Raw genomic sequence first — 22,185 nt, forward strand, 5'->3', positions numbered from 1 at the left:
AATGACAATCATCTCGTTTTGTCTCAGTGCAGGCTTGTCCTTGTCGGTGATCCATCCTCGAGTGCATACTACTCACATTTTCCAACTCCTTGCCTATGACTTGCGAAACATAGTAATCACCCTGAACGATATTACAAGCCTATGGGGTTATGTGTCCACATAACTTCAATGACTACGAAACAATAAAATAGCATAATGCAATACACAGTTTCACAACCAAATCACATATTTGTTGATATATATCATTGACAATGGTCAAGGACAATATCGACTCACGAAAACATAGGAAATGTCATCATCACATGATTGCCTCTAGGGCATATCTACGGGGCATTTTCTATTGCACAATGCCGAAATATCTGTTATGCTGCGGTTTTATCCATGAAATGGCATGAGCTCAGGTAAGGAGAAACGTAGTGTGGTTATGAGTCACTTCGTCATCTTTGTAACTTGGTTCATGTGATCCGACAACATTATGATTCAACTTTGCCAAACGCCAAACGAGCTGTACATGAAATTTACGAACATAGGGGAGACGAACGAATAGGGAAACAATACAAGAAACTCATTACCTTTTTCTTTATTTTCCACCGCGGTCCTAATATTTTAAAACAACAAATAGATAAGCAAGGGAGCCGTTACCTTCTTCTTTATTTTCTGCAGCGACCGTCGCTTGGCCGCTGCTCTATTCCTCGTTGCTTTCCATTGTTGTCGCAAGAAGGAGGTGAAACCTTAGGAGTCAACGGGATGAAAAAGAGAGGAGGGAGATAGACCGAGAAGTGGGTTAGGCGTCAACCAGGCATTTCACTTCGCGAGGTGGACCCAGGCATTTCACTTTGCAAGGTGGACCCAACCCACTTGGCAACGATCCCAGGCTTGACCATGGCAATGCGGGCGATACTTATTTGTATATGTTCTTAAGGTCACCAATCCTTGTTTGTATACGTCCTTAAGGTCACTAATGACCGGAAAACAGTAAAATTCCCTACAGGCTCAAAGGCTTAAAAACATACTTTACTCTTCATGGAACCGAGTAGTTCTCTTGGACTTCAAAATGGAGCATTTTGGAGTGGCATGAATACAACATTGCTGTTCTTTAAACTGAAACGAATCATTGAGTAGCCGCAATTTTATGAGCTAGTGCAAACATCAAGTCAGTGCAACAAGACTTAGAGTTAGACAAGACAGAGCCAAAAGCCTGCAAAAAAAAGCCTTGGGGAGACTTTAGCAATGAGAGTTCATAACATTTTTAAAAGGAGTTGCAACGTTTACAAATATTCCATGTATATCAACTATTCATCACCTCATCTTCCGTTGTCCAATGAGCTAATGTTATCCATTTTAATGTACAGTGGATTCTCTACAAAAGATCTCCGAATCCGAAAATAAGTGTCTGTTCTCCTGACATCGGAGCACGTTACTTTCGACCAGTGCAATTTAATCCTCCACATTGCACCTCCCTGATCCCAAGGACATATTTTTGATCTTTCTGATAGGGCCAGCAAAGCCATGCTGTCAAGCTGGTAGAGTGAGCTTCACATTGTTCTTCAAACTGCAAGATTGGTTATAGATATTATTATTGCTTGCACGAGTGATGCAACATGGTTACCTGAAAATTCAGTAATGAAGGCAACAATCAGTTTAGGAATAGAATAGCTGTTTACCTGTTGAGGTAATAATAGAAGAAATCCGCGTACAACAATGTCTGCACGAATCCTGCTATCCAAGCTGTTCAAGCAACAACATCGGAGAAGTTATATATGTTCTTCAATGGTGTATAAACTAAACACAGCATTAACCAATCGTGTGATGTCATACTTATCCAATGTACATAATGTGGCTCAGTGAAGTAGCGGTAGATCCAGTTGAGGATGTACAATCCTCGGTATGCACTGCAGCATAACACAGTGAATAAGTGAAAATACTCATGTTTCCCCTCAAGCAAAAACAGAAAAGTACATCATTGTTTATAAGGAGAATCATATAATATCTTATGGAAACAATGGTTAGACTCGTCACATAATTTTGTACTGTCAGCATATATTAACTTTCTGGACTTGTTTAAGAAGGATATAGCAAATGTGGATGTCAGAACAAGAACTACTGTTTTCCTAGTAAGTGCCCAGCACTAGCATGCTATCCATAAAGTGGGCCAGAGAAACCCAGTAGAAAGTTAGCAACCAAAGAGAGCAGATTGCTCCTCTTTACCTTGTGTATTATCTAGGGATGATCATTCAGTGACAGGCCGGTTTCAAGTTTTTCAGTGAACTTCAATTCTTGTTGAGCCTAATTTACAGTTGCAACCAATCCAAGTAGGATAATGAAAAATCAGTTGTGTCTGTTGGTTTGTTCGAATTTAGTTGTTCCAAGCAAAACCGAGCGAAACCCCTCGGTATCGCGGGAAAGTAAGTGGAGGCGCGCGGGAGCAGACTCGGAATTGGTTTCGATTGCCGCACGCGAATGCCAGGAACATCCAAACGCTGGAATTCGGCTCTTCAAATTCCGGATGGGCAATTCCAGGCTCCAATTCTTACATCCAAACACAGTGTTAGAAAGGAAACTGTCCGTTAGTTTACTTGAATGAGCAAGTGATATACTTGACATCATGACTGAGGGTTAATCTTGAAGGTAGATTATGAACAAGGTGGGAAGTGATTTAGTAACAAAAAAATAGCTAAAAAATCCTCATTTTCCCAGTGGTGAATCACACCACGCATCAAACAGATCTTCCATGGATGAACCATCAATCTTAGAAAGCAAAGAAAAAATATTCATCGTGAATCTTCGATCACTTTAGGGTTACAGACCTACTTTCCTACTTAATTGCAATGACCAAGAGGTTTATTTCATCTTGCTGAAGTCATTTCGTGATGAAAAAGCTGTTGGACAGGAAAGTGGAGTGAGAGGTACAAAGACACCAAAAACAGGGAGCACAGGCAGCTGAGTCCCTTTGTGTAGACCCTACGGTTAGGGCATCTCAACGATTTGTACGTTAGCAGTTAGCTTGTGAGTTAGACTGTCCATGTCATCAACCAATAATACATCACACAAGCACTCCAACAGAGCATATGTTAGTTGTCCAATAAGAGGTTAGAAAATATAAAGGTTTGCTTTCTCATTCCACCTTGGAGGTTGTGCATGGTTGCTGGTTAATTTACATACAGCCTTGCTCTCTCTCCTCATTTATTCTCTTCCACGTCATCAAAAGATCCTACATGGCAAAGTTACTAACAACTATCTTACAAGTTACAACTACTGGAGATGCCCTTAGAGCAGTGGAGACAAATTATGTATATCTCATTAAATCAGAACGGGAGGGCTACAGCTTATAGGAGTTCAAGGATTCTTTTGGTTTGGTCTTCCAGTTTGGTGATAGAAAAACCCAAGCCGACTGAAAAACGATAATCTCAGTTACAAAGAAAAGGCCAAAAATGGTTTTCTAATTGTTCTAGATAATTGAGGAAATATATGCTGGTTAAGATCTGAAATTCAGTTTACAAATTGTTTTGCACTCTGTCCGCTTCTAGTGTTCTTTACATGATACTCTACGAGCCTAAAATATTTGTTGCTTTGGTAGAGCCATAGTGCCATTTGATAAAATGATGGTTACTTTTCAAAGATTTTGCAGTGATGTTGTTTCTTCAAACAGCAGCCACATGTGCTTCCTTGACTAACAACAGTGCCATAAGAGCGATACTTAAAGATGGTCAATGCAAAACCATCTGATTTAGATAGATGACAAATCAAACACGTAATATTGCAAACCATTATATATTTTCAGAAGTAATCTAGTGTTGCTGCTATATCTTATCCAAGGAAAACAGTGGTAAACAAAAATCCTAAAATAATAGTGCAAAGTGCTCAGTGCTTGAACATGAACTTAGAACCTGAAAGAATTAAGTTAAGAGGACCAAGTGTTCAGCATATGTAATCTGGATGAAACATTGTATACATTACAAACCATACGGTGGGATACCTCCCAGCCTCCCACATCACAGATATTACTACTAAGGGCAAACATAACAAATTTGGTTATAACCACTTTGGAGAAAGAAATCCACTTCCTATGAACCAAGCTACATAAGCTGTTGTTTCCAACAAAAGAAAATGGCTTACCCTAGGAAGAAAACGTATTGCCCAGTTAAATTATCAATGTTTTTAGTACGCTGAAGTAGTACAAGTTGAGGAAGAATTGCAACAGCTTCTACATAAATGGAAAATGTCCACATCACCTAATTAAGATAAAAAAAAACACCATTATTTATATAAGTATGAAATGAAAGGATAAATGAACAATGTAGACAGCTAGTTTGATAAAATACCTCCTTGAATGTAAACTTCTCATGTATAAGCAAGGCCAAGAGAAGACATGGTAGAACAATAAACTGATGTCGGAATGTGTCATGATCCTTATCATATGATCTACGGACCATTTTGTGGCGTCTTATATACCAAACAATTGAGAATGAGCTACCCAGGAAAATCAGCTTCATGACCGTATTGTACAGGGATATGAAGTCTGTGAACATATCCAAGTAGCGAGTAGCGAAAACAAGAGCATATAACTCTTGTGTCTTCAAGGAAACACCTACAACGAGAAGAAAGCCAGAGAAAAAATTGAGCTCATAACACTTCTTGTATAATAAATGTTCAAAACAATCAACACAGAGTGATAGAAGAAAAATAAATTATCTGTACTAAGTACAGCTATCACCTACTTGAAATGTACCAGTTCATTTTCAGGAGTCTGGGCCAACAAAACATTAAAGCTATTGAACATGCTGCACAAAGAATATACCTTTTAAACTGTTTGGGCACTCATCCAGTTACCACTAATATAATATAATGTTTCAAAAGCAGTACAACATTTGCAGTAATTGTGAGCATATGATTCTCATGCATACGAACTACAAACATGTCTGCCATAAACTACAGGGAGTTAAATGGTGTCTGACTCTGACAAGTGAGTAAATCTGTAAGTACCTAGAAAAAATGTTTTACGCTGGACAATTTATTATAAACAGGGCTTTTCAAATTCCCAAGCATATCCAGAAAGTTAGACTAGCTGAAAACAAAGAGTAATGACTATGGAAGAATCGAGACATGAAAATTTCCCATGCACATAATCCTTCGAAAACGCGGGGGAGGGGAGGGGGGAGGGGGGAGGGGGGGGGGGATTTCCCCACCTGAATAATTTACTTCAAAGCAAGAGTTTTACAAATGGGGGAAAAAATAGTCACGCCACAGACCGGCTGCTATTTTTGCTTCATTTTTCTTGATTCTGAAGGTCCAAAGGGCTAAATCATTTTTCATGAAAACGAGGGCTTGATGATTTGATACGTCTTCATTAGAGAACACCTTAGCATTCCTTGATTTCCAAAGCCTCCAAAGGATGATTAGGAGGATAGAAGGCTAAACACAATATTTCCCTCCAATGGTCAAGCCAACCAAGTTCTAATCTCAACCACAATCGATTTACAGGATGAAATCTTCAGACAACGTAGGTTTCCCTGCAATGCTAAGACTGTACCTGAAGCAAAAAAAACTACTACTCTGTATCTCACAATTCCTCCAAACTCCACACACATCGAACCTGCCTAACCATCCAATTGCACTCCGTGGCCAATACTGCCCCAATCCCTCAAATTCCCCGACAAGAAAAAGATCTAGAACCTCAGTATCCATCCAAAAACCACCAAGATTTGGCCTCACAAAACAGCATTTCCTGCGCCATACTCCCCAAGATCCTGAGCTAAATCAGAACAAGCTGCCCAACAAGACAGCAAACTTGTTCTTGAGCTGGCAACGACCCAACCGTGATTCGGAGGGGACAAAATCTTAACAAGTCTTGAAGAAATGTGGAGAGGTGGTGCAAGGGGCTGTGGGTTCTCACCGGCGCAGGACTTGATGGTGTGGATCTTGAGCAGGAGGACCAGGACGCTCATGAGGTGCGTCATGTCCCCGGCGAGCCTGAAGGCGTTCATCTTGCCGGAAGATCTGGGCCCGTCGGATCACGAGGGTGACCACGGCGACGACCACCGCCTCGTCCCTCCCTCCAGTCGCCGTCGGCGTGGGGCGCGAGCGAGGCGCTGTCTCGGGTAATTGGCCTGTGGAGCGTTGAGCCGTGAAATGCGATTCTCCCCGCCGCGCACGTGGCGTGGGAAGGCTAGGGAAAGAGGGAAAAGGAATTCTCTGGACAAGGTGACCGATCTCACGACGTGCACGAATTGCTAAAAAATTTTTTGAAGGAATTGCTAAAATTTAACGAAACCGAAGAGAACTTTTTGTGAAATCAGAATAGAATATAGCTGTGAAAAAAAGAACAGTAAATAAAATATCGACAAATTCTGAAGAACAGCATTGACTTTCCATTTCAGTTTTGCTAAGATTTCAATTTTATTTACTAGAATTTTCAAATTTTATTCGATTGTAAGAAAGAACAAAATATGAGCAAAGCCGTAGCGAGATCCCATTCAGCAGTTCCAAGTATTGCGTGGAATTTTCTTCAAGAATAATAAAGAACCTCTTTCGTTGGGTCAACACGACGAAAGATGGTCCCAGTGACTGCATTTTGACATACAGGGCATAATTTTGGTTCATCTTGTTTCATCCATTTAAAACATACCTCGCTTCTTCATGTGATACTGTATATTCTAACCACCTAAAAATACAATTTTGATTTCTCAAAGGTATTGATATGGTCCAATGTTTGACCACATTATTAATTAATACATGGGGTCAGGAATACTACTTTACGAGAGGACCCGTATATTAAGTAAGTATGGTTGTCACTTCCAGCAACTTCTAGTCGTACTAATTAAATGATTTCGGTCATAGGTTTTGATGCGTCTTCACCCAATTGTCAGTATAATTCATAATAGTAGCAGTAATGTGCCCTGCAAAATATTATTAATTTGAAAGCTTGGCTTAGATACACATTTGTCCAAATAGAATATATTTATTCTTAAAATACGCCTAGATATATTTAATATTTCAATAACAATTTAGAATTGGAGGGAGTATATTTTTGCTGAAGTTTCTATCTTTGCTTTTATTATTTTTATCAGTTTTTTTTCTTTTTCTTTTTTTACGGTATCGAAGAAGGTGAAGAGGAGAGAAGCAAAAACCTGAGGCACCGACCGGTCCAAGTCCAACCCACTCTCCGATCCCGAGACAACAACCCGCTTCCCCTCTCCTCCCTCCCCCATTCCTCAACTCTAAACCCCATCGCCGCCAACGCCTCCTCCGGCATCAGCAGCCATGGCCGACGGCGCGAACCCCAACCCGACGCCGACACCCAGGCAGAAGGAAGTCCCCGATTGGCTCAACAGTCCGATCTGGTCCACTCCTCCCCCTACCCCGCGCCACCGCTCCCCTCCCCGCGCCCCTTCCCCTCCCCCGCCTCCCCCTCCCAAGCCGCCCCGCGATCCGGCCCCGCCGGCCCCTGCTCAACCGTCCCGGCAGAGCGGCCCCTGCTCCAACTCCGGCTCCGACAGCGGCGACGAGGGCGCGGCCACCTCCACACGGCCACACCTCGTCGCAGAGTTCAAAGCCGCGGTCAGTACGGCCACCTCGTCACGGCCACACTTCGTTGTTGGTTTTGGTTTTGGTTTCTCACTTGTTTGTTCGTTTGTGTTTCGGTGCGTGTAGCTAGAAAGGAAGGTGGTGGATCTGGCGGAGCTGCGGAGGCTGGCGTGCCAGGGCGTGCCCGATGATGCGGGCGTGCGGCCTGTCGTCTGGAAGGTCTGGGAATTATCCCGTCTCCTTCGTATCATTCTTTTTACCGTACAATGCCATGTGTTTGTGCTTCTTGTTGTCTGGACACGTTCGAGTGTTTGTTCTCACCCACATGCTAGAGATATGGCATTAGCAGAGTTGCATTGTGCTGCCCTGATCCTTGTTATGATGAGCTTGTATGAGCTCCACTGGTTTTATATATGGTAGGCTAGCACGGCATCTGACCGTGCACATGCACTAATCTTCCATTTTGTCCTACAGAGTTCCTTGTCATTCTTCCCAAGGTATTTTTGCTGAACTAGATCATATAAAACTTGCTAGTAGTTCACGACAGTAAGATTGATCTGAGTTGTGTGCTAGTACTAGCGTATGAATATAGTGAGTAACCGTGGGAGTACACAAGCATCAAAGAGTCGGCGTTAGTAATTGAAAATGGGTATTTATGCCTGTGTGCATCTACCATATTAGTTATTTGATGGACAAAGCTGGACAAAATCTCTCAAGTTGCCCCCAGCAATAGATTGTTTTGATACTTGGTGAAAATAAACCCCAACACCAGCTTATATCGTTAGAATTACTTGAAATCTTGTTCCTGCAAAAAGCCAATTTTTTGAAGTGTGAACATGATAACTGTATTCTCATGAGTCACGATGCATCTCTTCGAGCATAAAAGGTAGATAGGTAAGCATTTGTTTATACATGGATTGACTACATGCTACTAGCAGATACAGTAATAGTAATAGTGAACTACTAAACTTTGTGGCAATAACCCCCATAACTAATATTCTACAGAAAGTGAAGGCACATCACCATATGGTCGCTAGAATGAGAAGATATGAATTGATTCAAAATTTTACACATTTCAGCTTTAGTTCTACCCATGGGACATAGCTAGACAAATATTTGTTAGTTCGACATGAATTAAGTCAAGATTGTGAGTTTGCAATGAATTAGTTCAATAGTGTGCTGGTAAGACACATAATCACACCCTAACTCAGGTGAAGTTCTGGTGGCCGGTACCACAGGGATGCATGCTGGGGACACTCTACTCCTCCTGAGCCCTGGCATTTGGGATCATGAAGGACAAAAGCTTGTGAATGTGTGGGATTTAGATTTGGGAGAAGACGAGTTGTGGGGATTTTCAGAGGAGACTTGCCGTGGGGAATTTTTTGGAGAAGACAATGGGGTCAGGTCATGGGACATTGGATTGGGGGATCTAGAATTCTAGATGATGCCCCGCACGTTGTTGCGGAATCTTTTAGTTAAAATAAATGAGTGAAATTGAGTAGCAACGAAAGAGTATTTCAAATTTAAAACAGATAATGAGATTGTATGATAGATTCTTCACTTAGTGGAGATAGCTTGATGGAAGTAGCATGCATGTGTAAAAAAATATGAGTTCCTACTAAATAGGTGTGAACAAATTAATGATGTGATGCATGAGAGAAGTCAAGTAGTGGGATTTTCCTACTTAGATATAGAAGATTAACGACCCTCTTGACATGTGGGCCCCAGTCTTGATATTTTCCACCAAATATTTTGAATCAGTTTTTATTTTAGAATTAGTTGCCTGTAGTTAATTATGAAGAAGGCGATGGGTCTTGCATTTACTGGTGACCGAATCAGAATTATCACATTCACAGATCAGTTATTGATTCGCAAATCAGAGATGTATACCCCTCATTGAACCCGGATTACGAATAGAGCGAACGACGAATCTGGTAACTGGTAATTATTTTCTAAACCTAATACTTGAAGGGAAGAGGCCTTTGTTGGCAGTGTCATCTGTCATGATATATCGGAACCTAGTGATTCAACACAATCATACAAACTATAATTGGATATTCTAGATTCTGAGAGTAGTGATATGTGTCATGAATAAACTTTTCATGCAAAGTACTCAAGTGTAAAAAATCAAGCTTTTGTAGGTATCCCCATAAACCAAAATAAAATAGACTGCTGAACAAACTGGAAGTGTTTTTAGGTAAATTGATATAGGCACGCATTGTTTTAAATTGGTTGTGTGGTATTTTTCTTTCTTGTTTACTATGTTACGAATTTATTTGACTTTTCTGATAGTTAGCAGCTTCTCTTGGGGTACTTGCCAACGGATCGTGCACTGTGGGCATATGAATTGGAGAAAAAGCGGTCCCAATACAGTGCTTTCAAAGATGAGCTTCTGGTTAATCCTGTAAGTTCTTAATACATATGGTGTTGTGAGTTCTTACCACTGTAGATGCATGGGGCTAATTATGAGTTTAAAATAGAAATACCAAGTATCATCGATCAGGAATGGCGTTTTCCTTCCCTGAGGAAAGCTCCAGTATTGGTGATCCATTCAAAATTTGTCCAAATCAATCATGCTCATTAAAAGTATTCCTTTAATATCTTGTGATTTTGTTGCCTTTAGTGTTAGGCTGACAGACAACTACCTCCTGCGGTCCTGCCAGCTGCTACAAGTTTTCCTTCCTACCTATAGTGCTGACTGCAACAGATGATATTTTAGCAAATTATTTTTGCCTACAAAGTGGTTAACATTTTTGTCTTTTGAGATGACACTTCCCACAAATGCCGGAACTTGTTGCTGATTCATACTGGTGTGGACAGATGGGTATACAAATACAAGTAATATGGCTTTATGGGCAAACCAAGGCATTAACTTAGTTCTGTGTGCATGGAGCTAAAATGACATATAATTTAGATGATATGGATATGGCTACAAACTAGGGTTTACTGTGGTATATATTATTTGTTAATTTACCTACTCTGTGTTGGTTAATTTTCTATTTTTAACAAACCTGCACAATAATATTTTTGGTTCTGCTCAGTCAGAAGTTACCCGAAGAATGGAAATGACTACTCCGAAAAGGAAGGAACATAATGCTGAAGGAACGGGGTTTCTCCCAAGGGCAGAGATTGTCCAGGATGAACACCCTCTAAGCCTTGGGAAAACTAGCGTTTGGAACCAACACTTCCAGGTAATATTTTCATAAAATTAAAACTAGTGTACTTGTTAGCTGTTTGCTATATCATGTACATTATGGATACATATTAGTTTGATTTAATGTTGCAAACTGCAACTTCTTCTGTCGCGAGAGAACTTCCTTTGCAATCTGCTGGTTAGTTAATTGTTGTGTTATTTTAGTTATTGAGCTACTAAGACACACATATTATCCAATATACATCAGGAATCTGAAATTGTAGAGCAGATTGATAGAGATGTTAAGCGTACCCATCCTGAGATGCAGTTTTTCAATGGGGATTGTTCTGATGCCATGTCTAATCAGGTAGGCATTTATTATCTGACACGATGCCACTTTTTACTTGTATTTTCTGTTAGTCTAATTGTGAATGTATTTTTTCTAGGAGTCACTAAAGCGTATACTTAATATCTTTGCAAAATTAAATCCGGGTATAAGATATGTACAAGGAATGAATGAAGTTTTGGCACCTCTCTACTATGTTTTCAAGAATGATCCAGACCAAAGTAATGCTGTAAGTTCTGTCACTATTTGCTTTGGAATTGAAAACTTTAGTTTTTGTGCTGGTGAAACAAACTGACCACAGTAAGATTGAGTGCTATTTTCTGACCTTGAGAGTTCTTCATGATGACCTCACACTCATTTTCTTTTGTATGAACAGGTTTCGGCAGAGTCAGATGCTTTTTTCTGCTTTGTTGAGGTGCTTAGTGGATTTCGAGATAATTTTTGTAAGCAGCTTGACAACAGTGTTGTCGGTATACGCTCCACAATCAGTAAACTATCCCAGCTTCTGAAAAGGCATGATGAAGAGCTCTGGCGGCATTTAGAGGTTGTAACCAAGGTATGAATCTAAATAACTCTTTTTAATTGCTTAGAGGTATATGGTTATATATTCGTTTGCTCCCATTGTGACTCTGCTCTCTCAATTCCAGGTTAACCCACAGTTCTATGCATTCAGATGGATCACCTTGCTATTGACACAGGAATTCAAGTTCCGTGACTGCATCCACATATGGGATGCACTATTAGGTGACCCAGAGGGACCTCAGGTTAAGAACTGCCATTTCTGGTTTCTTTTGATGCATATTTTGAAGCGCACTATTTCAAACTCTTGTTTGAGTGCAGGCGACATTGTTACGAATCTGCTGTGCAATGCTAATTCTTGTTCGGAGGCGGCTCTTGGCTGGCGACTTCACTGCAAACCTCAAGCTTCTCCAGAATTACCCACCCACAAATATCGACCACTTATTGCATATTGCTAATAAGCTGCGAGGGCTAGTTCCCTACTGATTGATTTAATTACCTTGCTTCCTTCTGTTTCCAGTGTTTTATTTTTATGATAGTTTGTTGTCCAGATATGATACATTACATCTGTAAATGAACATCCATATACCTATGTGGTGGGGTAGTTAATTTGAGCCTTTGATTCTCCTGTAATATATGCCTCTTGGAGCTTGCTGCTTCTTTTGACTAGTTGTTATTTTGTGAGTTATATGCTCTACCTCATACGTATTATCTTTTGGCACCAGGCCCCATTGATTTGGTGCCACAAAATCGCATTTAAAGAAGTCCAAACAAAATTGCTCTATTTGACAGTTGATGTGCGTTTATTTGGATGAATTTTGTTGTCTAGATATTTATTCCTTTCTCTTTTGACCATCTTGTACAGACAGCAGTGAAACTAAAATTTTAGTGAATTTTCCAGATTACCCAGATTTTTTTAATTTTGCAAAATAAAGGATGTACTGGTACATAGGTTCCGAAAATCGTTTAAATAGTAGGAATGTTAGTTGCTTTGGAAACAGCATGAATTGACAAAAAAATGAAAATCAACCTTCCATGCTCATTCATTTGTTAACTGTATTATGAACATGCAAGACATAGATTATTTGGGTTATCTTGTGAAAGTTGAGCAAAGGTGTCAATGCATGAAAAAGGTAACTTTACAAATTGTATCAAGAAATATAATACACACCTGGGATGCTAGAAAAGTACTCCCTCTGATCCAAAATAAGTGTCTCAGTTTGAACTAAGCCTAGTTCAAGCCTAATGCAAAGATGCGACACTTATTTTGGATCGGAGGTGCTAAATCGTATGTGAGATAATAAATATAACCACTATACGAAACATTGTTCTCTCATGAAAGGATCTAACGTAGGAGAAATGCTTCCTCCACAATATTGGTCCAAAAGGGCCCAAATCAGAGAGGCGCAGGTGCTCGCCGGTTTGCGCTAACAATATCCATCGGATGACGCTCAGGCTCGCAAAGAGGTTTTGGATCGGATTTCTTATAACAATAGTTGGCTCTATAGGGAGTTCATGGGCAAGTTGGAATATGGTGAAACCCCGCTAAGACAAGTTCAAAGCGAGTACGGCTCGACCACCAGTGTGCTTATAAATTGGTGAAGAGTTGGGGTATTTGGGAATGTATATAGCATAAAGAAATTTATATTGCACCCTTTCTCTTGGCAGCTTCACATTCTTCCAAAAACTCTCAACAATCGAAAATCCCATCTGGTTCCTGCACTAAAAGCTTCATCAGTCTTGTCTTGCATGCTAAGCACATGAACATCACTTGCTAGGCCACCACCACCGCCTTGTTGGCAGAGGCGGTATAAGGATGTCAAAATCGTGTCCCTCTCTCCTGGAGTCAGTGGGACCCCTCGGACGAGGTTAAGTGCCATAATGTGGGTGTTAGTCCTTTGCCTGTGTTTTTGGAGAGCCCAGATGCCAGCTGCTACGCCACCCACAATGACCTACAAAGTTTACTAGATTAAACCGTCCTACAGGAAATGTTCTATTTCGGTATATAGCAAAAACATCATGATTCAAACAAAGGTTAAGCACATAAGGAAAACAGTTCCTGAGATCTCTGAAGTGTTCATTCTAACATGTTTCACCAAAGCTTCTCGGTCATAAAGTATTGCTGTCTATTTAGGAGACTAAGTTGATCTAAAGCAAGAAGCCAGCTGGAATGCTCGATAATTCATTAGCTTCTTTGGAAATTGAAACACTGAGCTTCCACATCTCCACATTGCCAAATATCTTAATGTTATGAAAGCGTAGCCTCGGCAATTATGTTATGCTGCTCAAGATTCAATAAACAAGCATCTTGCTGCAAAAGTTTGTCATGATGGATATGCTTGAGTTCACCAAGAGACACAAGGTGTGCATTAATCAAATAGATTATATGCCAAGGAGGTTCATATGATGTTGCTTTCTATGAAGACATTTTATTTGTAGAAAAAGAGAAGTCTCCCAGATAGCAATGGGATTGTCCGTGGGTTCAAGGACTCACACACTTGTTAACAAGTCAGGGTGGTGTTTCTTCCTGGTCTATTTAACAACTTTCAGGAAACCAGATGAAAGGAACATATTACAACAGCGTAAAGACAACTACAAATATGGGCAGCATGCTCAATCATTTTCGAGGCTTACCGGTGATAACCATAATCCTGCAGTTTGAATATCAAATTTAGGGGCATATAGAACTTTTTCTCCAAAGTCGTCTTCTAGTTTTTTGTATATCTCCTTATCACTCTTTCCAGCTCTTACTTCATAATGAATTAGCTGCAAAATCCATATCAGAGTACTAAATAATCGGTAATAAAGTTTCTAATGACATTGGCACTGATTGCCTGGCGTTACAAATCAACAAGACCATTTGTCTATGCCGGCATTATATTGAGTACATGTATAGAGATCAGTTATACTAGACGTAGCACATGGTACATACTTGTGCACCAGACCGCATTGTTCTGGCAGACACAAAAAGGTATTGTTAAATTTAAGAAAACATAGAAGATATGCTAGTACAAATTTTTTAAGAGAAAAACAAATCAAGTAAATAAAAGATGCATCTAGTATAGAAAAGCAGCATATTGCAGTCTTCATATGAAGTTTCAATCGAGAATGCCCTTCTAAACAAACATTGGGTGCCAGTAAAAATCTTGACTTCTAACAAAATGGCCAATCCATTTTGAATCAAATGGAACATAGAAACAACTTTTATTTTCCATCATTATTCATCACTACAAGTTTCACTTTCAAGTGCAAATGGCACCGCAGCTAAATGCAATTTCAAAAATCAGTTTTACTTTTGGTTTAGACCATAGGATGAACAAAGCAAATGTTGCATGCTGTGGAAAGATGAAAAAAGACATACATCAGAAAATCTGATAGCTTGCTTTGATCAACAGTAACAGTTCTCCTACCGAAATGTTGAGTTGTTGACAGCTAACTTAACCACTCAGAGCTACTATATAGAACGAAAATGTACCTTTCTGAGCAGAATTGCCACATCAGCCTGTGAATCTTCAATAGACTGGCTGCCACACTCAGTGCACCTAACATTGTGGCTAATATTCCTTGCACGTGCTTCAATAATCAGCCGCTGTTTCACATCCTCTTCACTGGCCATGGCAAAGGGCAATGTGCTCTGTATCACTGCGGCCAACTAGTTAAATATAAGATCCTGAAACAATAAAAGGTAAATGTTAGCACTAATGTCCTTAGTCTAAAATAGAATCATCTGCCTTATAAATAAATGACATCAAAACTGTAAGGTACTATGAAAAGCGACTAAAGTACTGAAGTATCAAGCAAGCATTTTGGAATGCCAATTGGCCGTCTTGCATGACCAATCTAGTGTACCAGACTAAGGCAGTAAGGCCAAAGCAATCTTAGCTCGATTAAGCTTAACAGGGTATTAGTATGCTGAATTGCTGCCTCAAGCTACAATTCATTTCTTGAACCTTTTCATTAAAAAAACTGGTTTGCCTATCTCAACTTGGAGCATGGCTTATTTCGTCTACAACAATTTTTTCATCACATTCCAGAAAGAAATTTGCTAAGTTCTCATAGACTGAAGAGAACAGTACAAAAGAGTAAAAAATCTTGCGAGCAAATACCATTGCATATAGATCACTAGTGTCCCAAAAATAATTTGTCTAACACACAGAATAGTGTGAAAAAATTGCCCTCGTTCCATTACGCATTAACGCTTGTAGGAAAAGCAACACTGCTACTTATTCAGGTCCAAGAAAAAAAGGATTTCCATATGTAAGCACATACAGTGGTAAATTCTAAATAAGCTGGGTGCCCTAGATTGCATATGCTAGCACATATGGTGATAAATTCTGAATAAGTTGGGTGCCCTAGATTGCTTGTCCATAATAGCTGCAGGGTGTAGACCAATAATAGTGGTTCCCTGTATTCCAATGAGCATTCCCATGATCCCATCGTAAGTTCAGCCAATTGATAAAGAGAGTGCCGCACAAATCTGCATAATGCATTTTAAGGTCGCGATTGCCCTCACCTGATCTCTGCTTTGCAATCCTACATTAGTACATTAAGTGCCGTAAACTTTAGTTAAAGGTGCGCAAAACAGTGTACATGAATTGCTTGAGCCTTTATGCCTGGACGCAGAACTATCTATTACTTAGCTTCTTTTTGAAGAAAAAGCAAGCTAAGCAATGGGTCAAACCTCCAAACCGTTAGCATTTTGCAGAATAAGCTGAGTACGAGGTTTGGTCCAAAGTTCAAGCCTTTCATCTCAGCTACACTTGTGAGTCCACAGATGTACCTATGAATACGATAGGTTGGCCATAGGAAAAAAGGAAGTATAGTGCGCCAAAATGGTAGTTAAGAGCCCATTACCATCTGCGGAAACACAAAGTTATTAATTAGGATTCTACATACTACTACCGATTTCACAATATCTATCAAAGATTAATGCTTTATGCATGTAAACTTGCCCCTAGGATAATTTCTTTGGAGCAACATAAAATAGGAAATCAAGGAAGTGCTCAGTGCTCTAGTAGCATCCACACTGTATATTGCACTTGGGATTGTGACTACACCATAAACTGAAACCCCACTATAATGAACAGTGCCATATTTATGGATTCCTAGCATTCTTCATACTAACTGAAGAAGCTCCAACATGCACAAAGAAAAAAATTGAGAGAAAGTACAGTGGCACCTTTCCAGAGAAACAAACTGGAGAGTCGATCGATGAACATATTAGCTCAAATCATGTGGCTACAATAACCTGGGAGGTACTCATGAGAACTGAACAATTCAAACAATTGAAACGGGCGTACGGGAAAAACTAATCTGTCCACTAACAATCCACACTAGTACTGCATGGACCGCATTGAAACAATGAATGTCTCGTCTCAAAGAAAACAGTATCAGTGCATGAGATTTGGCTATGCTCATTGCATAAAACAAACGAGTACAAAATGATAAAGAGATCAACCACATTTGGGGTCGGTTATACTTATATACAACAGTACAATGGGTTTTCGGCTTAGAACGACAGATACCCCAAAAAACAATGTGTAGAAACTAACTGAAAGCGCTCATACTGTACGAAATTATCAGGAACACAGTACCTCATGTTCACTTCCCGGCCGGTGCCGCCGCTGGGGGTGGAGGAGCTAAACAGCGAGGGGCGCACTCACGGATCCACGTTAATAATAGGTGAAGGCGAAGGGATTGGAGGGGGACGGAGGCACGGAGCTCCACTGGCGGCGAGATGGGGAAGAAGCGCTGCCGCTACAAAGTTGGGAGACGGCGGGTCGACACCGGCCGGAGGAAGAACTCCAGATCGACGAACAAGAGGGAAGGCCTGAGGCGATTGAGAAAGTGTTGCGCCGATGTAGTCATGTAGAGGAAAACAACTCGAATTAGACAAAAAATGCAAACAACAAGCAGGGGGCAAAAACTGGTACTCCGTATAGAAATTTGAGTGCAATACACCATTGTTCCAAGAACTGAAAGGAAACGAGCATCTTAGTAAGAAAACGGTTTTGCTTGGGCTCAGCCGACTGATATCGTGTTCTCGACCGTACGATCATTTTTGAGACTGTGGTTTTCTCGGTCGGCGCCTTCTCGGCCGTACAATTAGTACTTTGGACGCACATGATCGGTCGATTGAGAATTTGTGTTTCTCGTTCAACTAAGCCGTAGGCGAACCCATAAAAAACACAATATTTAACTCCATAATCAAAGATGGTCTGTGAGAGATAAAAATGGCCAAGTGGCCAACATATCAGTTAAAACTTGAAGCATGACCAAGATAGAGAAATATACGGTCCTGTTTGCAAATTTCCCATGGCATGCGCTTCAACTTACATGGATCTGCAAGGGTGAGTGTACGCGTGTTTTGTCGTCTGCATTTGTATTGTTTTCTTCAAATATATTGCATAGACTACAAAACTTATACTCTCTCCGTCAGATATTAAGTATCGTAATTTTGTCTAGATACGAATGTACCAACACATTAAAATGCGTTTAGATACATGCATATCTAGACAAAATTGCAACACTTAATACTGAACGGAGGGAGTACTATTAAACTTGCATCATGAAGGTACTGTAAAAAAGAAACTCACATCTTGAAACACCAGTTGCATCTGGCCTTAACGTCCTCATCATCGCTAACCTGAGGTCGTGGAGCTTTGTCCAAAAGCAGCTGAGGCAGCGGTTGAGCACGACGATCGTGGAGTTTGTCAAGAACTGCAGTGATGACGCAAGGCGCATTGGAGGAGGACGTGCATTCACCTAGTGTACGCAGCAACGAAAAGCTGTCTATAGCGTCAAATTCTGGCATCTCAAGGTGCTGGACGTTAGGCGGCAACCTCGACGGGGCAATAGCATGCATAGCACATGGAGGTTGAGACGGTACCCTCTTCTTCCTCGATCTCTATCGCTTTCTCTGCCACCTTTTCTTCCTCGTGCTCCATCTTGAGCACCCGGAGTGCGCCGCCGCCGTTGTGCCTCGGGGCAAGCCTGGTGCGCCTCCCGCCTACTCCACACCGGGTGGCGTAGCTCCTCAGCCGGGAAAGTTACCTCCACGGCCGCCGGCAGCCCGGCACGGATGTTCGTTGAGGATGGAGGAGACGCTGGCGGATCCATGTCGCCGACGAGAAGTTAGGGTTTTGGGATGGAGTGGTGTGTGGGGGAAATGGGGTCGACTCGGTCCCATAAAAAAGGAAGGGGGGGGGGGGCTTGCTGGGTGGGTTGTTTGGTCACTGGCAGGTGGCCCCGAGAATGCGAAAAGGGTTGATTGGGTCTGTCCTAAGAGGACGAGCGGACCGCGCGGTGCTCCGTTTCTCGGTCCGTGGAGACGCAAACCAGGCCCAGATTTGCGGCCGGAACTCGTCTCCACGGACCGAAATTTGGACGATGGCGAAAATGGGTCGCTTCGCTGGACTCGTTTGGTCTGTTTCGGCCGACCGAACGCGTCAGGTCCGTTGGCGTCGCCCCGCTAGAGTTGCCGTAACGTATGGCTCTGACTCGAGCTAGCATATACGGTTGAATATCTCGTTCTATTCCCTTTTAAAAAAACATATCCATAGAAAATGAAGTCAATCAGCACCTAATTTTGGTATTCATGCACACTCTTCAATTTCTAGATATAAATATAAGAGCAACTCTAGCAGATACCGAATACCACCCCGATCCGAAAAATAACCGCCGGTTTTCAGTTTCGATAGGAAAAAAGGCCCCTAATAGTTAACGAAAACGACCCCAGACATGAAAAAAGTTTTCGGGGATCCGATCTCCCGGGCAAGAAATCCTAATATACGCGGGTTGGACATCGAATTGGCACCTTACCGAAACTCAGCTGAACTCATCGACGGGAGGGAATTTCCACTTCGCGCGCGAGCTCCAATGATATGGGTCGGGGTGGCCCGATCTTTCGATGAGATTGATAACTCTCGATTTGGGTAGGAGGTGACATTGACGATCCGACTACAGCCTAGGAGGCAGTGTCTTAGCAATCGATACACCAACTCCAGAGGGTTATTGATCACATGGGGACACGATCAACCTGACCACGAAGATCTTTGTTCCTGCAAGCAATCGAAGAACAAGCAAGAACAAGATAAATAGCGGATGCAATCTAAAATTGCGAGTATACTATATCAAACCAATGTCTCAACAAGACGATAAGTTGGAGTCCTGACGACGGTAAAACAGGTGGTCTAACCGACACACGCGATTACACGAAAGTAGCAAAGATGGCTAAATTTTATCTAATCAAAACCCAAGGCTCCTTAGGGGGGCTCATGGGGTATATAAAGGAGGAGGGAGAGATATTTTCGTCCACCTTGAGTAAGGAGGCCGAAATCCAACTCTATCTCTAACTTTCCTAACAAACTACAACTCTTTAGGAAACAGAAAAACAAATCCGTCAGCTTGTTTTGTCCGCCACGGTCAGCACGAGTCGAATCTCTTGATGGGGACAGATCCGTTGGAAAGGTCTTGTAATTATCTTTCCAACAAGTACTTGTTTGCTTGATTTGGACTCCGGATGAGGCCTGGGTGATTAAAACAAATTCGGGTCTCCTGACAGCTCAGACCCGAATCGGATTAAACTTTAATTCGTGATATCTTTCTCTAGCAAGCTCCGAATCATGTGCCGTTTGATTTGTTGGAAAGTAGACTTGATAGGCTTCACTTTGAATCTCCCTTTGCAGGCTATCACACTTCATGTTCACTTTGGACATGTAAAGTTCAATAAGATGGCTACATAATAAGATTACACAAGATAGTAGCTCCGCCTCTTTGCAAGTAACATATTGAAAACATTTTATAATTGAATTCACCTGATTATAATTGTTATTAGATACACCAACAATTAGGGTTCTAATAGTCGTATCCATGGTTAGCATGTCCATATCATCCAACTACCCGCCATCGCCGCCGCCAATCTTGTCAATGAAATTGCTTTTCCGTTGTTGTAGCTTCGATTACAATTCGTTGCCGAATTCGTATGCCGATTTGTTGGCTGAGAATACGGGAACATTGAATCGGCACCGCTTGAGGATTTTGATGCCAGCATGGGTAGGGAGGGGGCAGAGGGGGAAGAAGAAAACGAAGTGAAAGAAATAGATGAGAGTGCGTACGATGGATCCCAACAAAAACAACCAAGCAGGGCAACCAATTACAGTGACGTAGAAGACGTTACTTTGGTTAAGCCATGGGAGAGCGTCTCACTCGATGCCGTGACCGGCAATGATCAGACCGGCAAGAAGTATTGGCAACGAATTGAGGACAAATTTTACCGCCTCCTTCCGCCTAATTATATCTCGCGCACTTTGAGGTCACTGCAAGGTCGATTCGAGTTGATCAAGTCTTGTTGTACCGTTGGAGTGCCTGCTTGGAGCAACCGAGGAATGCACCGCCGAGTGGATACACAATCGATGATTATGTGAGTTCCATTGGCAGAAATTGCTTTCTCTACTTCGTTGAATTGTGAACTGTTGCTAATCTTTGCTTCGTAGAACAAAATTGCGGCGTTAAGGTACAAAGCAATGCCGACTTCCAAGGGGAGGCCATTTACACTTCACCATTGTTGGAGGGTGTTGGAGCACAATGAGAAATGGCGATTGAGGGACAAAGAAGCAGCACCGAAGAAAGGGGCATTCATCACATTGGATGATGATGATGAAGATAGTGATCCACCGAAGGGTGGGCGCAAGAGCAAGAGGCCGGATGGAAGGAAGGAGAAAGAGAAGATGAAGAAGCAGCCGAGTCCTCAAGTTTGAATACCAAATTCGATGAATTGATCAAGCCCAAGGAGATCGCTTCGGCCGCCAAATTGGACCTCAAAAAGCTCAGTGCTGAGAACAAGCATGAACAAAAATTGCAAAAGTTCCAGGCTATTCGCGCGGTCGAGCTCCAAAGGATCAGCATCGACGCACGGAAGGCCAAAGTTGAGGAGGAAAAGGCGGCTGCGATTGTGCTTGCAAAGGAGAACAAGATCATGCTCATGGATCCGACTGGGATGATCCACTTGCAAGGGAGTGGTGGGAGCTGCAAAGAAATGAGACCGTGCACCTTCATCGCCAAGCTGCCTCCGAGAAAGAGCAGGCGGCAGCAGGCATCCGCCGCCGCTGCTGCAGCCGGAGCCACAAATGGCGTCGATTCAGCTGGAGCAACTGACGTTTGATAGGTATCTTTCTATTTCGCAATTTTGAGAACTATATCTGAACGACGTCGAACTATCGATTTGTATCTGATGAACTGTCGATTTTCACGATTTGGTACCTGTTTCGGTTTTCCGCGGACCAACGCAGAACAATACCGGATACCTTGCATTCGGTTCATTTTTGGTTTCTGTTCTGACCGCGTTCTTCCAGAACCGAAAAAACCTGATTCGGTACACCGAATCTGCATTTTGTCGTTTCGGCTTTTTCGGTAACTGCTAGAGTTGCTCTAACATGTTCTAAATTTGTCTTGAGAAAAATTTAACTATCAAAATCTACTAACATCTACGACTCTAATTTTTTATCTTCTATAATATATATTTTAGTAATATATTTATTTGATATCATACATATTAATAATTTTATATACTTGATCAAACATTAGGAAGGTTGACTTAGGACAAAGCTGTAGCATCATATTTTAAGACGTCATGTTTTGGTACTTACAAATACTCCATCTGTTT

General features: G+C 41.5%; 2 protein-coding genes and 1 pseudogene across 2 annotated transcripts; 1 reads left to right on the top strand and 2 right to left on the bottom strand.

Annotated features, from left to right (window-relative positions):
• Positions 1-1,199: 1,199 nt before the first annotated feature.
• On the bottom strand, positions 1,200-6,170 carry LOC100827227 (ER lumen protein-retaining receptor). Its single transcript, XM_003579538.4, has 6 exons — positions 5,894-6,170; positions 4,323-4,588; positions 4,117-4,232; positions 1,819-1,892; positions 1,665-1,728; positions 1,200-1,552 (listed from the first exon to the last, which is right to left on the bottom strand). The coding sequence occupies exons 1-6, from the start codon at positions 5,982-5,984 to the stop codon at positions 1,516-1,518; spliced, it is 648 nt and encodes a 215-aa protein (XP_003579586.1). The 5' UTR covers positions 5,985-6,170; the 3' UTR covers positions 1,200-1,515.
• A 974-nt stretch (positions 6,171-7,144) lies between these two features.
• Positions 7,145-12,210, top strand: LOC100827535 (TBC1 domain family member 13). The gene is made up of 9 exons (XM_003579539.4): positions 7,145-7,557; positions 7,651-7,743; positions 9,824-9,928; positions 10,566-10,715; positions 10,926-11,024; positions 11,104-11,232; positions 11,380-11,559; positions 11,651-11,767; positions 11,844-12,210. Exons 1-9 carry the CDS (start codon positions 7,261-7,263, stop codon positions 12,006-12,008), a joined length of 1,335 nt encoding a protein of 444 aa, XP_003579587.1. The 5' UTR covers positions 7,145-7,260; the 3' UTR covers positions 12,009-12,210.
• Positions 12,211-13,289: 1,079 nt separating this feature from the next.
• Positions 13,290-17,478, bottom strand: LOC100843427 (annotated as a pseudogene).
• Positions 17,479-22,185: the final 4,707 nt, after the last annotated feature.

Source organism: Brachypodium distachyon, chromosome 5, assembly GCF_000005505.3.
Source record: "Brachypodium distachyon strain Bd21 chromosome 5, Brachypodium_distachyon_v3.0, whole genome shotgun sequence".
NCBI lineage: Eukaryota > Viridiplantae > Streptophyta > Magnoliopsida > Poales > Poaceae > Brachypodium > Brachypodium distachyon.